The 13154-nt window shown below is 46.4% G+C and overlaps 2 protein-coding genes across 5 annotated transcripts in view; one reads left to right on the top strand and one right to left on the bottom strand.

Annotated features, from left to right (window-relative positions):
* Positions 1–2144: 2144 nt before the first annotated feature.
* Positions 2145–7217, bottom strand: LOC146397002 (uncharacterized). Of its 3 annotated transcripts, none has more exons than XR_014826706.1 (3): positions 6248–7116; positions 5969–6172; positions 2145–3185 (listed from the first exon to the last, which is right to left on the bottom strand). XR_014826706.1 is itself a non-coding variant. In XM_084995014.1 (3 exons), exons 1-3 carry the CDS (start codon positions 7133–7135, stop codon positions 3157–3159), a joined length of 303 nt encoding a protein of 100 aa, XP_084851140.1. In that variant the 5' UTR covers positions 7136–7217; the 3' UTR covers positions 2145–3156. The 3 variants fall into 3 exon arrangements, 1 of the variants encoding a protein (XP_084851140.1); XR_014826707.1 differs by having other exon boundaries at positions 6705–7115; XM_084995014.1 differs by having other exon boundaries at positions 7066–7217.
* The window catches only part of PDLIM1 (PDZ and LIM domain 1), a 49615-nt gene continuing 41947 nt past the window's right edge, over positions 5487–13154 (top strand). Inside the window, exon 1 of one of the 2 annotated variants that reach the window (XR_014825565.1) lies at positions 5487–5699. Coding sequence is in view for 1 of the 2 variants with exons in the window: in NM_001315778.1 (NP_001302707.1) it covers positions 5604–5699 (96 nt within the window). In the remaining variant the exon portion in view is untranslated. 2 annotated transcript variants of the gene reach the window in all.

The following is a 13154-nucleotide window of genomic DNA, read 5'->3' as shown; positions in this document are numbered from 1 at the left end:
GGCGAGGTGACCAAGGGTGGGTCCATGTGAGCTATAGACTCCAATTTCAACTTTTGAAGTTTTTCCTATGAGGTTACAGATAAAGCAACTGAAATGTAATAACAGCAATGAAATATATTAAACACACAACTTTAAATTCAGGTCTTAGCAGATACATTATATCTTTATTAATCTATTAATTATCTTGTGAACAGCATTATTATATGAAATTGTCTTTACACTTCTCCAATACAGACGTTTAATATGAACCACCTTAGCTATGATCTTCTTTTGGAATGTCTTGTTCTTTTACTATTTAGAGATGCTTGAGAAAGGGTGGTGGTCTAGCCTCTCTGTATTTATTTATTTATTTACTTATTTTTTTAGGGCCACACCTGTAGCATATAGAAGTTCCCAGGCTAGGGGTTGATCAGAGCTGCAGCTGCTGTTCTACACCACAGCCACAGCAACACTGAATCTGAGCAGCGTCTGCAACCTACACAGGGCAGCAGGATCCTTAACCCCTGAGCAGGGTCAGGGATCTGACCAGCTTTCTCATGGTTCCTAGTCCTGTTTATTACCACTGAGCCACAACCAGGAACTCCCTGGCCTCTCTGTGATGATTTTGTGCCACGTGTCCTGGGAGCCAGGAAGCAGGTAAACAAAATAGCTTCTTGTCTGCTAGGGGCAAGGGCCAGCATCAGATCTGACAGCTCCTCTGTCCACACCCTTATCAGCTCAGGCGGGCTTTCAGCCGGGTCATGCCTCCAGGTATCCTTAGGGCCGGTCGTGCCACTGAGCATGCTCTGTATTGACTGGAATCCGAAAGGCGCCCAATCCCAAAAGGCCACTTCAGGATTCCACCTTTCCACCCCACCCCCACCCCCTGGGCTGGAGCAGGAAGCAGGAGAAAGGAAGAATTGGGAGCCCAAGTCCCTGCCCGGTCCCTGGCGCAGCTCAGGGCACCTCCCCCGCGGGGCCCGCCACCAGCTGTCCCGCAGAAGCGCGGGGACGAGTCACGCGTGGGACCCTAGTGCCAGACGCGCTGACCCTAGGAACAGGGTTGAGGGTTGACGGGGATCAGACAGGCGGGGTAGGACCCAGCGGGAAAAGATGTCTTTGTTTTGCTAGCTTCTGAGCTTGGGTTTCAGTTCTTTTTAGAGAAAAGAGAAGCAAATAACTCTGATGTCATTTGTCTAGGGTGCCCCGGGCAGTTGCACCGGTTTGGGGATGGGAGCTGTTGTGCACCCTGGGGCAGGGGGTGGCGAGACCAGAGCTTCCGGCTCTTTAGCCCCTGGGCAGAGCGGGCCTCAGATCCCAGTGTACGGCTGGAGCCTGGGAGTCATCTAGCTCTCTCTTGGGTCGCGGCTCAGTCCGCACTCACTCAGGAAGGGTCATGGCCACGATCTCCAGGAATTTGAGCTCTGCAGTCTCTTGGGCGAGTCCAGGACTTGTCCTGGAGATTAAGCAAGACCATCTGTAAAGTCTACCACAGTCCTAGTCTCAATGTCCTTTAGAAATGGGGCTGTTGTTCCAGTAAGCAGTCTCAGCACTGTGGCTCTGGAGGGTCCTGGCAATGGCACCCTGGGTGTGGGAGTAGCCAGCTCTGCAGAAGCCAGACAGAGAGAATCGCCAGCAGAAGCCTCCCACCCTGTTCACATTGTAAAACTGGACTGAGAGCTGGAAAGACCCTGAATTCCTGGACCACTGCCCCTCTGTCCTTTTCCTGCCCTCCCTGCTTCCATTTCTTCAGCATCCTCTCCACCCCACCCCCACCCCTCATACCCAAGTATTTTATGAAAGCTATTTAAGTCAAAAAACTTTTATGGAATTCATAATAATAATAATAACAAGAAAACTGACATTCAGAGAGGTTGCTTAAGGCCATTCGACTAGCACTCTGCAGGAGTCAATGGTCTGAGCGAACTGGCGAGTTTGGATTAATAAGTAACGGTTTTCAAGATAAAACAAGGTTGCCTGTGGTTTGGGGGTCAGAGCTGTCAGTCTGTCACTGGGTATTTTTTGAGTATTTGCTGTGTGCCCAGCTCAGAGCTAGCTTGCTGGAGGAGGAGGAGGAGGAGGAGGAGGAGGAGGGAAATCAAAAAGGTTGAGGATGAGGTTCCCTACTCACAGAAAGACTAGCATTTAGTTTCCAACCAAGGAGCTGAGGCCATTTAATTGATTTTTATTTTAAAAACTTTACATCATCATTAGAGGAAATTATTAAAAAAATTTTTTTCCCAATTCCATCTCCCAATACAAAGTTTTATACTTTCTCCAAATTTTTGGCAATAGGTAGACATAATTTTTATTTTCTAACATAAAATGTATAAATAATTTTGTTTACAAATAATAATTGGTTTACAAATAACTTGGTTCCACTTTTTTACATATTTGAAAACACATGTCCCTGCCTTCTCATAGTCTTCATGATTATCGTTTTATGGTACATACTATTCCCTCATATGGCCATACCATATTTAGCCACATTTCTCTTGCTGGTTAACTCAGGGTTTTTTTATTTGATTGTTTTTGTTTTGTCATTATAAATAATGCAGCTATAAATATCTTTGTGTACATATAGCTTTTTTTCTTCTTTTAAGTTATGTCCTTGGAATCAGTGCCCAGAAAGGGGATGACCTGGTCAGAGTGTTGACTATTTTATAGCTCTCGATAGGTAGAGCCAGACTGCAACTGAGAACTTTTAATAGCTAAATGAAGCAACCTTACAAACATACTAGTGCCCTCTATCTGAAAAGGATATTCTATAGAATGAGGTTGTTGGCAACTACGATGTTTCAGGTGCATGCTAGCAGGACACCCAGGGAATGAATGAAATGCAGTTCCCACCTCTGGGAAGCATAGAAGTTGTGGTTCTTCCACCGTGTTCTCTTCCTAGGACACAAAATATTCAAAACTGCTTCACATCTTAGGGCAGACCCAAATATGGTGATTCTCCCAAATTCTGCAGGGTCTTGAAACAGAAGCATATTTTAAATCAGGAGGATCTTAATCAAAGACGGTATAATTTTTGACTTTGATGAAGCAGGTGGCTGTCTCCTAGTTGTAACTCCATTCCTTTTTCTCAGATTCAGTAATATCAGGGAGTTTTCTTGTGCAGCGGGTTAAGGATCTGGCATTGTCACTGAAGTGGCTTGGGGTTACCGTTGTGGTGTTTTAGTTCTTGGCCCAGGAAATTACACATGCTGCAGTTGTGGTTAAAAAGAAAAAAAAAAAAAAAAAAAGGATGGAGGGATAAATTGGGAGTTTGGTATTAACAGATATACACTACTATATATAAAACAACAACAAGGGCCTATGTTCTTTTTTTTTTGGCCGTGCCTGTGGCATGTGGAAGTTCCCAGGCCGGGGATCCAACCTTCACTTCAGCAGTGACCTAGGCTGCTCTGAGACAATGCTGGATCCTTAATCTGCCAAGCCACAAGGGAATTCCCCTACTACTCTTGTTCTTGTTCATTATCTTGTTATAACATATAATGGAAAAGAATTTGAAAAAGAGTATGTGTGTGTGTGTGTGTGTGTGTGTGTATATATATATATATATATATATATACTGAGTCGCTTTGCTGTACACCTGAAACTAACACATTGTAAATCAACTATACTCCATTGGAAAAAAAATCAAGATTCAAGATGAAAGGGATGGATAAATAATATAAATCCACTTTGATTTTTAAATTCAAGTAAACCATTCCCAAACTAGGCATTTGTGGGGTTTTTGCTGTAGTTTGCTTGTTTTTGTTTTTTTTAGGGCTGCACCTGCGGTGTATGGAGGTTCCCAGACTAGGGGTCGAATTAGAGCTGCCAGCCTACGCCATAGCCACAGCCACGGCAACGCCAGATCCTTCGCCCACTGAGCGGGGCCAGGGATGGAACACCCATCCTCATGGATACTAGTCAGGTTTGTTACTGCTGAGCCATGTTGGCAACTCCCCAAACTAGGCATTTGTGCTGTGACAAAATTGGACAAGTAAGATGATCCTTTTGTGTGTGAACCTGTGCACAAGGCTTCTGGGTAGGTAGGCCAGGATCACAAGGAGACAGAACACTCAGGCTCAGGTGGCAGGATAAATGAGAACAAAGAAAACTATGAAGAACCTGGATCCCAAAGGTCATAAGGTTGGCCAATGTACTGCATTCATTAAATATCATGTACCAGGCACTATTCTTAGGCACTGGGATACGGAAGTGACCTAAACAGATAAAAACACCTACCCTCTTGAAACTAATGCTTAGGGGTGAGTGGGGCAGGGGATGTGGGAGGAGGATAAATGAAATATTGAGTATGTCTGATGGTGATAAACACAATGGGAAAATAAAAGCAGGAGAAGATGACAGGGTGTTCTAGAGAGGTTTTAAATAGAGTCTCAGAGATGGCCTGAGATTATGACATCTGAACAAAGGGGGAGTCTTAGGATGGCTGAGAGAAAAGCATTCCAGAGGGCCTGATCAAAGCCCTGAGGCAGTAGCAACAAGGACAGTGTGGGCTGGGAAGCAGCAGAAGGGGATGAGATCAGAGAGGGAGTTGGGGCCATTTCGTGGGTGCCCCTACAAGCATTTTAGGGATTTCAACTTGACTTAGAGTGAAGTAGGGGACCCAGGGGACAAGGAGACGTGGTCTGATTTGCCTTGGAGTATGTACTCCAGGGCGAGGCGGGCAAAGCCCAGTGAGGAGGCTAGTGGCAGGCTGGGAACCCAGGTCCTCGGACTTAACCCAGTTCCCTTTCCGGCTCTGCCCCGCGTCAGACACGAGGTCTCATTTGTTGGGAAGGTCAGAACCGACAGCGAATACAAGCCGGGAGGAAAGGTTTCTAGGAAGGTTTTGAAGTCCACTTGTAACTTCCAGCGATGGTCTCATTAGCATTAGAAAAGTTCCAGTGTGGGGTTCTCTAGCTCGGGGAACCTGGGCAACAGTCCAGTTACACCGTTGCCAGAGCTCCGTGGCCTCAGGCAAGTCTTCTAATCTCAGGCCGACCCAGTTAACTCATCTGTAAAATGGGGCTATAAATGCCCTGACTGCTTCAGATTTTCAAATAAGACCACTCGAAAAGCACCTTTAACATGTAATTGTCGTTTACAAAAAAGCAAATATGAAAAATGGAGCTGACCTCAAAGGGCTGACTTTGCACAGCACTTCTAAACTCGTTTTAAAACGCGAAGCTTTGTCTCCTCCGCGGTCGCCCGAACCTGCCGGCCTCTCACCTGGCGCCTGCGGCGGGGCTGGGAGCGCAGCCGGGTGGCAGGTGGGAAGGCAGGGAGGTGGCGCTGGGGGCCGGGGCGGGGCTGCTGAGATCTCGAGCCCCCACTCCTCCCCTGACCCGACCCCGGGCTTTCTCTGCCTAACTCCCGGCGGGAACCCTCGGCGGGCACGCGGGGCGGGGTGCGGCTGCGGGCCGCGGGAGGGAGGACGGGCTGGGCGGGCGGCCGGCGACGCGACCTGGGCGGAGCCGCCGCCGCCCTCCTCCCGCCCAGCTCCCGCCCGCCCCAGGCTCCCGGGGCCCAAGCCGCGCGCTCTTTTTCCGACAGCTGCCGGGGAGCCCAGCGCGCCGTTCTGCCTCCTGCCAGGTCTGTCCGCTCGGGTCGCCGCCCGCCGTCACCGCGCCATGACCACCCAGCAAATTGTTCTCCAGGGCCCGGGGCCGTGGGGCTTCCGTCTCGTGGGGGGCAAGGACTTCGAGCAGCCTCTCGCCATCTCTCGGGTAAGAGCAGCCGGCGACGCGAGGGGAGCAGGGCCATCCCAGGCTGGGGAGTGGCGTGTCCTGGAGGGGACCTGGGGCGGCGGGGGCCCGGCAGGCGCTGGCGGAGACGGCGGTTTTGGGAGCCTGGGACCGAGCCGGGACTGCCGGGCGCATCCAGGTGCGCCAGGTGCGCCAAGCGCTTTCCGCGCGCCTTGGGCCCGCGGCTCTCGCCGCCCTTGCCTAACGCCGCGCTCTAGGGCGAGCCTGCCGGCTGCAGAGCATCTACTTACCTCGTTCGCGGGAAAGAAGGGGGTAGTTTTCGTTCTTCGCCCCGGAAGCATGGCCGATGTGTGGATGCGCTTTGTCAGCCGGCGAGGGGCGGAGAGATCCAGGGGCCGAGGATCTCCGCAGATGCCGCACGCTGGGAGATAGCACTTCCCCGTTCTTCAGAAGCCGCAGAGTGGCAGAAAGTAGTTTGAAGTAGCAGGAACGACCTGGAAAATGAAGTGGAATGGGTGGGCTAGTGATATTAACTTTAAATACAGCAATCGAAACAACTAGTTTCTTACTCTTTGGACTTGATCCATGAGCAGGTTTCACCTCTCTAATGTCTTTTGGAGAAATGGTGGGATTTTTGGAAAAAAACCAACCCGAATAAAAACCTTGTTGGATAGTCTACTCCTTTTCGGGATTATTAATCGATCAGCCCTTTTCCCCCAGGGGTGGGGTTCCCACCTTGTGTGGGTGCGTCTGAGGGAAGTTGGTACTTGAAAAATTTTTGGAAGGCCCTCCTCTGTTTGGAAGGGCCCAGGTTCAGTCAGAGATGACCAGATCCATCACTCCTAAATAAAGCAGAAACCCAAGGGAGACCCAGGCTCAGTGTTTCCAGGCCCAGGCTTTGATCATCTAATCTGGGCTAAAGGGAAGTTTAATGCCCCACCGAGAGTTGCCACATTCACTGTGACACCTAGAGAGGGGCTAAGAAATATTGAAAGAAAGGAGCAAACAGCCCTCTGGTGTCCACACCTTGCTAGGCCGCTCATTTCATTCTTAGGCTTATCCTCTTGCTGAAGGTGACCCTAGACCTGCCTTCCCAGCCATTTGAACATTCTCCTTTTTTCTTGGAGTAGGAAGGTAGAGAGGGAAGGGGAAGATCCCTAAGGGTCTTTTTGACTTAAGTCCCTGCCTCCAGCCCCTGAAAGAATATGGTGAGAGGTGCAGGAGGAAAAGAGCTGGGGCCTCCTCTTCGGTTTTTCTCCAGCGATGGCCCCAACTGCATTTCCTTCCAGGTGGGCTTAGTGGTGTGATGGGGTCTTCTGTGACCATCCCGCTCCCAAAAGGGGCAGGTACTTCAGTTCCTAGGCCCTATCTTCTCCCCATCTTTCACCTGCTGTCCCATGGGGACCTCTTTGATTATTCTTGCAGGTACACAATGTCTTCTCAGCCACCAGCAGCATTCCTCAAGTGCAGAAACTGTGCCTTCCCCAAATCTGGACCCCGCCCCCAAGCCTGGCACTAAGCGGAACCTGGCTGTGCCCAGTAAATCTCTACAGGCTTATTAATAAATGCTTATCCAGGGAAGTCACATTTAGATTCGCTTACCTCATAGTGCATTTGTCCCTGTCTTTGTGTCTATAATTAACCTGTCAGCCCTCTCCACTTCGGAATTTATGTATGACATTGAAGAATTAAGAATTGGAGAATATATATATTGGCCATCTGTTAAAAGGGCAGTTACTGCCAGTCGTTTGAGATGCCCTTTTTTTTTTTTTCTTCTTGTCTTTTTGCCTTTTTCTTGAGCCGCTCCCATGGCATATGAAGGTTCCCAGGCTAGGGGTCGAATCAGAGCTGTAGCCGCTGGCCTACACCAGAGCCAGAGCAACTCGGGATCCGAGCCACATCTGTGACCTACACAACAGCTCAGGGCAACGCTGGATCCTTAACCCACTGAGCAAGGCCAGGGATCGAACCCGCAACCTCATGGTTCCTAGTCAGATTCCTTAACCACGACGGGAACTCCTTGAGATGCTTTTAAAAGCAATGCAAGTGGCACTGTGCAGGAATGATGGTATGGAGTAGAAAACACAATACTATGAACTCATTAGTTTATACTCTCGTATGTTTGTTTATTTATTAGCACATGTTTCATGACCATATAGCATATTCTAGAAACCGTGCAAAGCCCTGGAGTCCCAAATGAGAAACACAGCTCCACTCTCAAGGTTGTCATGGTCTATTGAGGGAAGCTAATCTTTATGATGCCCTTGGCTGGTGCTTTAATAGAAAAGTGAAAGTGACTCAGGCGGTGACATTTTCTTGCTAACAGTAATTTACCTGTTTATTCATCTCATTATTTCCATGTGGAAAAATCATTGGCCTCCTAACTTCCTGGGGATGGGAAAATCGTTGTCATAAAGGGTCTCTGAGGTGGCTGTCTCAGATCTGGTGTGAGTCTGATTTCTGCTTCTTACTTGAGCTCTACCTGGGGTGAGCTATCTACTATCTGAGGCTGCTTTTTCTTTCTTTCTTTCTTTCTTTTTTTTTTTAATCTCTGCAATGGGATAATTCTAGCCATTGGCTGTGAGTTAAATTATGCGAGATTTCTCTGTAAACAGTGAAGAGTAGTGAGGAGATGTGAGCATCTAGTAAGTTATACACACCTTTTGGCTGGTAGGCATGCTGCGTTTATCATTCTGGTCAGATCAGTTTGCTATGTTTGTGTACAGGCAGACTTTGAGTCTCCACACCAAAGCAAACCATAAAATTAGGCTAGGAGAGTAGTGCCTTTTATTTGAATGACTATGTTTGCTTTCTCTTGCATGAATTGAATTGTTCTGGTAGTGGTTCCAGTCTTTTGTTAAACTATTTAAGCTCCCAAATATTACTCTGTAATCTTGTGTACTTGAAATTGTTTCTTTTTCCTTTTTTAACTTTTTTACTTCTTTTTTAAATTGTGAAATTAAATAAATAGTCATAAAAGCACAGCAAATGGTTATAAAATACATACCTGTAGTGTTACCACCCAAATCAAGAAACGGAACATTGTAGCATTGTAGAGTTCCCATTGTGGCTTAGCAGGTTATGGACCGACTAGCATCCATGAGGATGTGGGTTCAATCCCTGGCCTCAGTGGGTTAAGGATCTGGTGTTGCTACAAGCAGATGCGGCTCTGACCCCACGTTGCTGCGCCTGTGGTGTAGGCCAGCTGCAGCTCCCATTCCACGACCCCTAGCCTGGGAACTTCCACATGCTGCAGGTGCAGCCCTAAAAAAAAAAAAAAAAAAAAGAAAAAAGAAGCAGAACATTGCAAGGACCCCAGCAGCTCATTACACATAACCCTATGCTGATTTCTGGTAATTACCTTCTAGTTTATAGTTTTATCCCCCAAATATGCATCCTGAACACCAGAGCTTAATTTTGCCAGTTTCTGGAGGAAATCAAACAACACATTTGTGTGTGTGAACAGCTGCTTTTGTTCTTCAATCTTTTCCTCTGTGTTATTGTAATAAAGTTAAAATTTCAGTGCAGATCTCCAACTTTAAATGGACATAAACTATCTTTCTTCCTTTTCCCAGTTTCTCATTTAAGCCTCTACCTTGGACTCCCTGATGATGCAGGCACACATTTGCAATTGTCCCCTGACATTTTTTCACTATCAATTCCTGCTCTAAATCCACACTTGTCTATCTCCTTTTTTTTTTTTTTTTTTCATTTCCATGCCAATTTCTTATTTCCTCTAGTTGCTTTCAAGGGAAGCCTTCAGAGAATCCACACCCAGGCCAAAATTGCTGCAGAGTTTATGTTGACTGTTTTTCTGTCCCAGCAACTGACTAAAGACAGGAAGGGGTGGGGCCAGAGATAAGGGGGTGCCCTTGGTAGGAGGAATTGCTCATTTGCCTCTTGAGTCCTGGGGAGGCCTTTGCTAAGAGCCTCTGGTTTTCACTCAGGTATCCTAAGGGGTGCTTAATAATGGATACTCTGATTTTTCTGATTTTTAAGAGTGTTATTTCCAGACTCAACTAGGTTTACATGGTGTCCTTGAGGTCAAAAGCACAGAGTTTATCTGTCATGTTGTGAAAAACGAGAATTTTCCATAAAGGTTCATTATGCATTAATGGCCCTTGCTCTCTACTCCCACATTCTGTGCAATTGATCACCTGGGAAATATTAGCTGCTCCCGCTCATCTAAGGAGAGGAGGAAGAGGATGGATTACAGGGAAGAGCATGGAAGTGAATGCTTGAATTTACCAGCTTGAAATTCACCAAGCCATGTTATATCCCTCTGACCAGAGACCCTGCCCCTTACCCAGACTCCTGGATGCCAACCTCGCTGGCTTGTCTTTGAGGAGGAGAGAGCTGAGAGGAATGGTGTTAAGGTATTGCAATGGGAGAGATGATTGAGAGGAGATTATCATCTAACTGTTGAGGTCACTTTTCTAGTCTGAGCAGGACTGGGAAAAGCACCTAGAATTGCTCTCGTGCTGAGACTAGTTTAGGGCTGGCTTCCAAGCTGTGCTCAGTCCCTAAGCTGTCACTTGCCATTGCTTCCTGGAGGAGAGGGACCTGGATATTCTTTTCTTTTTTTTTACAGAGGAGAAGCTCCGTGTCTGTAGGTCAGGTAATTTGAATTTATAAAAATTTTCAATGATTGAACTTCTTTGTTAAAGAAAAAGTAAAGGCTCATTAAAAATAAGCAAAAGTGGCTATATCAGAAAATTATTATTATTATTGTATTTTTAGGGCTGCACCCGTGGCATATGGAAGTTCCAGGGGTCGAATCGGAGCTGAGCTGCCAGCCCACACCGCAGCCACAACAATGTGGGATCCAGGCTGTGTGTGTGACCTATACCACAGCTCATGGCAACGCCAGATCCTTTAACCCACTGAGCGAGGCCAGGGATTGAACCCCTGTCCTCACAGATACTAGTCTGGTTCGATACTGCTGAGCCACAATGGGAACTCCAGAAAATTAATTTTTAAAGGATGATTTGACTTTGAGTACATCTCAGAGAAGATCCTAGAGAAGCTGCCAGAACCTCTGTACAGCTTTACAGTGTACCTTTTACAGGGTCCAGAGCAGGGACTCAGGCTTAGCTCTAGTCTTGAGCACCATACTGCATGACCCCGGGGATATCATTGTGCCTTGTCTGGGGTTCAATTCTCCGTGAAGATAAAATAAAATAATAAGCATGCAAGCCAATAATTTTGTACCCTGGGAATATGAGGGCCCATTTTTTTGTTGAAAAGTGTCTCAGACTCTCATTATGGCATTAGTTGTACTTTCAATCACCAGTTGATTGAGAAAATGTATTATAAATTCAGAAATGTTTTCAGAGGAATTCGTGTTATTCATCTGTATCTGTGCCCAAATGACTCTTATGTTAATTACAAGTGCCTTCGTTTATACTTGAAAGATCTGTATGAAAAATACTTATTTGATTGGCTTACAACAATGACCATAGTTAAACTATATATAAGATATTTTATATTCCAGGCAGTGTTCTAAGTGCTTAATATCTTCTTTCAGTAATCCTCACCAGTATCTTGTGAGGGAGATGCAATTAAGAAGCCCATTTTACAGATGAAGAAACTGAGCCATGGAAACATTAAGTACTTTGCCCTTATACAGTAGTGGGTAACAGAGCTGGAATTTGGCTGAGCAGTCTGGCTTCATAGCCCATGGCCTTTACCTCTTTGTCCTAATAATGTTTTAATAGCAGCTAATATTTTTGAGTGCCTGCTCTGCTAGGTGTGCACTTGCATTATGTTCTTTGCTTCCTACAACCCGTGACACAGAGACACAGGACACACAGTAAATTGAATCGCTGGGATTTGAAGTCAGGCAGATTGACTCATGGGCCAGCTTTAACCACTCTATTCTGCCTCCTGATAAGCCATAACTGTCAGCATTTCATTGGCCAAATATTACCCAGCCCCCAGCTCTGAGAAGGGCTAATGGTGGTTCAGGCATCAACACGAGGGGTAGGACTCTCCCAGGATCGCCACCCCAGAGTCCGGTGTGCCCATGGGGTTGGCTGGCTGGCCTCCAGCTGCTCTGTGGCTCAGCCCGAGTGCTCCTGGAGCTCAGAGCCTAGCAGAGAGCAGCATCTCCCCTTCCTGTTCCTCCTGAAAAGCTAGACACCATGGCTCCATCTGGAAGAGATGACAGTCCAACCATGGCATGCCATGGCCATGTGGACAGGGAAGAACAGAAGGGCAGAGGAGCTGGAGGATTTGCCAGAGAAAATCCTGCTGTGTGGTCAGGAGGAGATTTGGGGGTAGTTTTTGTGGCAAATGAAGATGATCAGAGAGTAGGCAGATCCATCTTGCCCAGACGGGTGGGCCTGGAAGTGGCAGCTGAGCCAAGACCAGAACAAAATGTACCCGTGATAAACCCAAGATGAAAAAGGTAATTTCTCTATTGCACTCAGCACCCTGTGTGATTATCGATACTATCACTAGTGCCGTAGTGGGTGCCCTGGAAAGCTTGTCCTTAACTGAGGTCCGTAGTGTATTTTCACATGTGTAGTACCCTGCCTTCTTCATAAATGCCATAAACATGAAAAACGACTTTCTGAAGAACACTTTGGTCTTGTAGGAGGTCAGGTTCTTGATCAAGAACTTGGCCTAATTTTAATAGGTAGAACTATTCATGTAAAATAAGAAAATAAGGACATAGAAGTGACTTATATAGGATAAAAATGTCAAATGCATACAGATAGAGAAAAATTCTATCTGTAAAATTCAGGTGATGTAGCAATGATTTATATCCACTTCTTTTTAAAAAATTATAAAAAGTACACCTCCAGAGCTGAACATGACCAGACCCTATGACCCCCAAATTCAAGTTAAATGCTCAATAGAAACATGTCCAAAAGATATGTCAAGAATCTTCAAAGCAGGAATTCCCATTGTGGCACAGGGGAAACAATCCAACTAGGAACCATGAGGTTGTGGGTTCGATCCCTGGCTTTGCTCAGTGGGTTAAGGAGCTGGCTTTGCCATGAGCTGTGGTGTAGGTCGAAGATGTGGCTCGGATCCTGCATTGCTGTGGCTGTGGTGTAGGCTGGCACCTGTAGCTCTGATTAGACCCCTAGCCTGGGAGTATCTACATGCTGCAGTGCAGCCCTTAAAAAGCAAAAAAAAAAAAAAAAAAAAAAAGAATCTTCAAAGCAGCGCTCTTCACTAGAGACCCAAACTCAAAACAATGCAAATGTCTAACAGTGGACTGGAAAAATAAATGGTGGTATATAAATAAGTATATTTATATCATATAGATAATGTGGTAAAACACTGCAGCAACGTTAGTGAAGGAATTCCAACCATGCACAATGACATGGATGAGACAGACAGGAACACAGGATGTTGTGAGGAATGAGTCAGACAAAGTGGAATGCCACTGTACAGTTATATGAAATTAATCAGGCAAAATTAATCTATCATGTTAAAAGTCAGGATCACAGAAACTTTTGCCAC

Source organism: Sus scrofa, chromosome 14 (assembly GCF_054392235.1).
Source record: "Sus scrofa isolate SSC_HxYL_T2T_F1_AM1 chromosome 14, Sscrofa_HxYL_maternal_Yorkshire_Landrace_v2.0, whole genome shotgun sequence".
NCBI classification, from domain to species: Eukaryota; Metazoa; Chordata; class Mammalia; order Artiodactyla; family Suidae; genus Sus; species Sus scrofa.
This window is presented reverse-complemented; position numbering and strand designations above follow the sequence as displayed.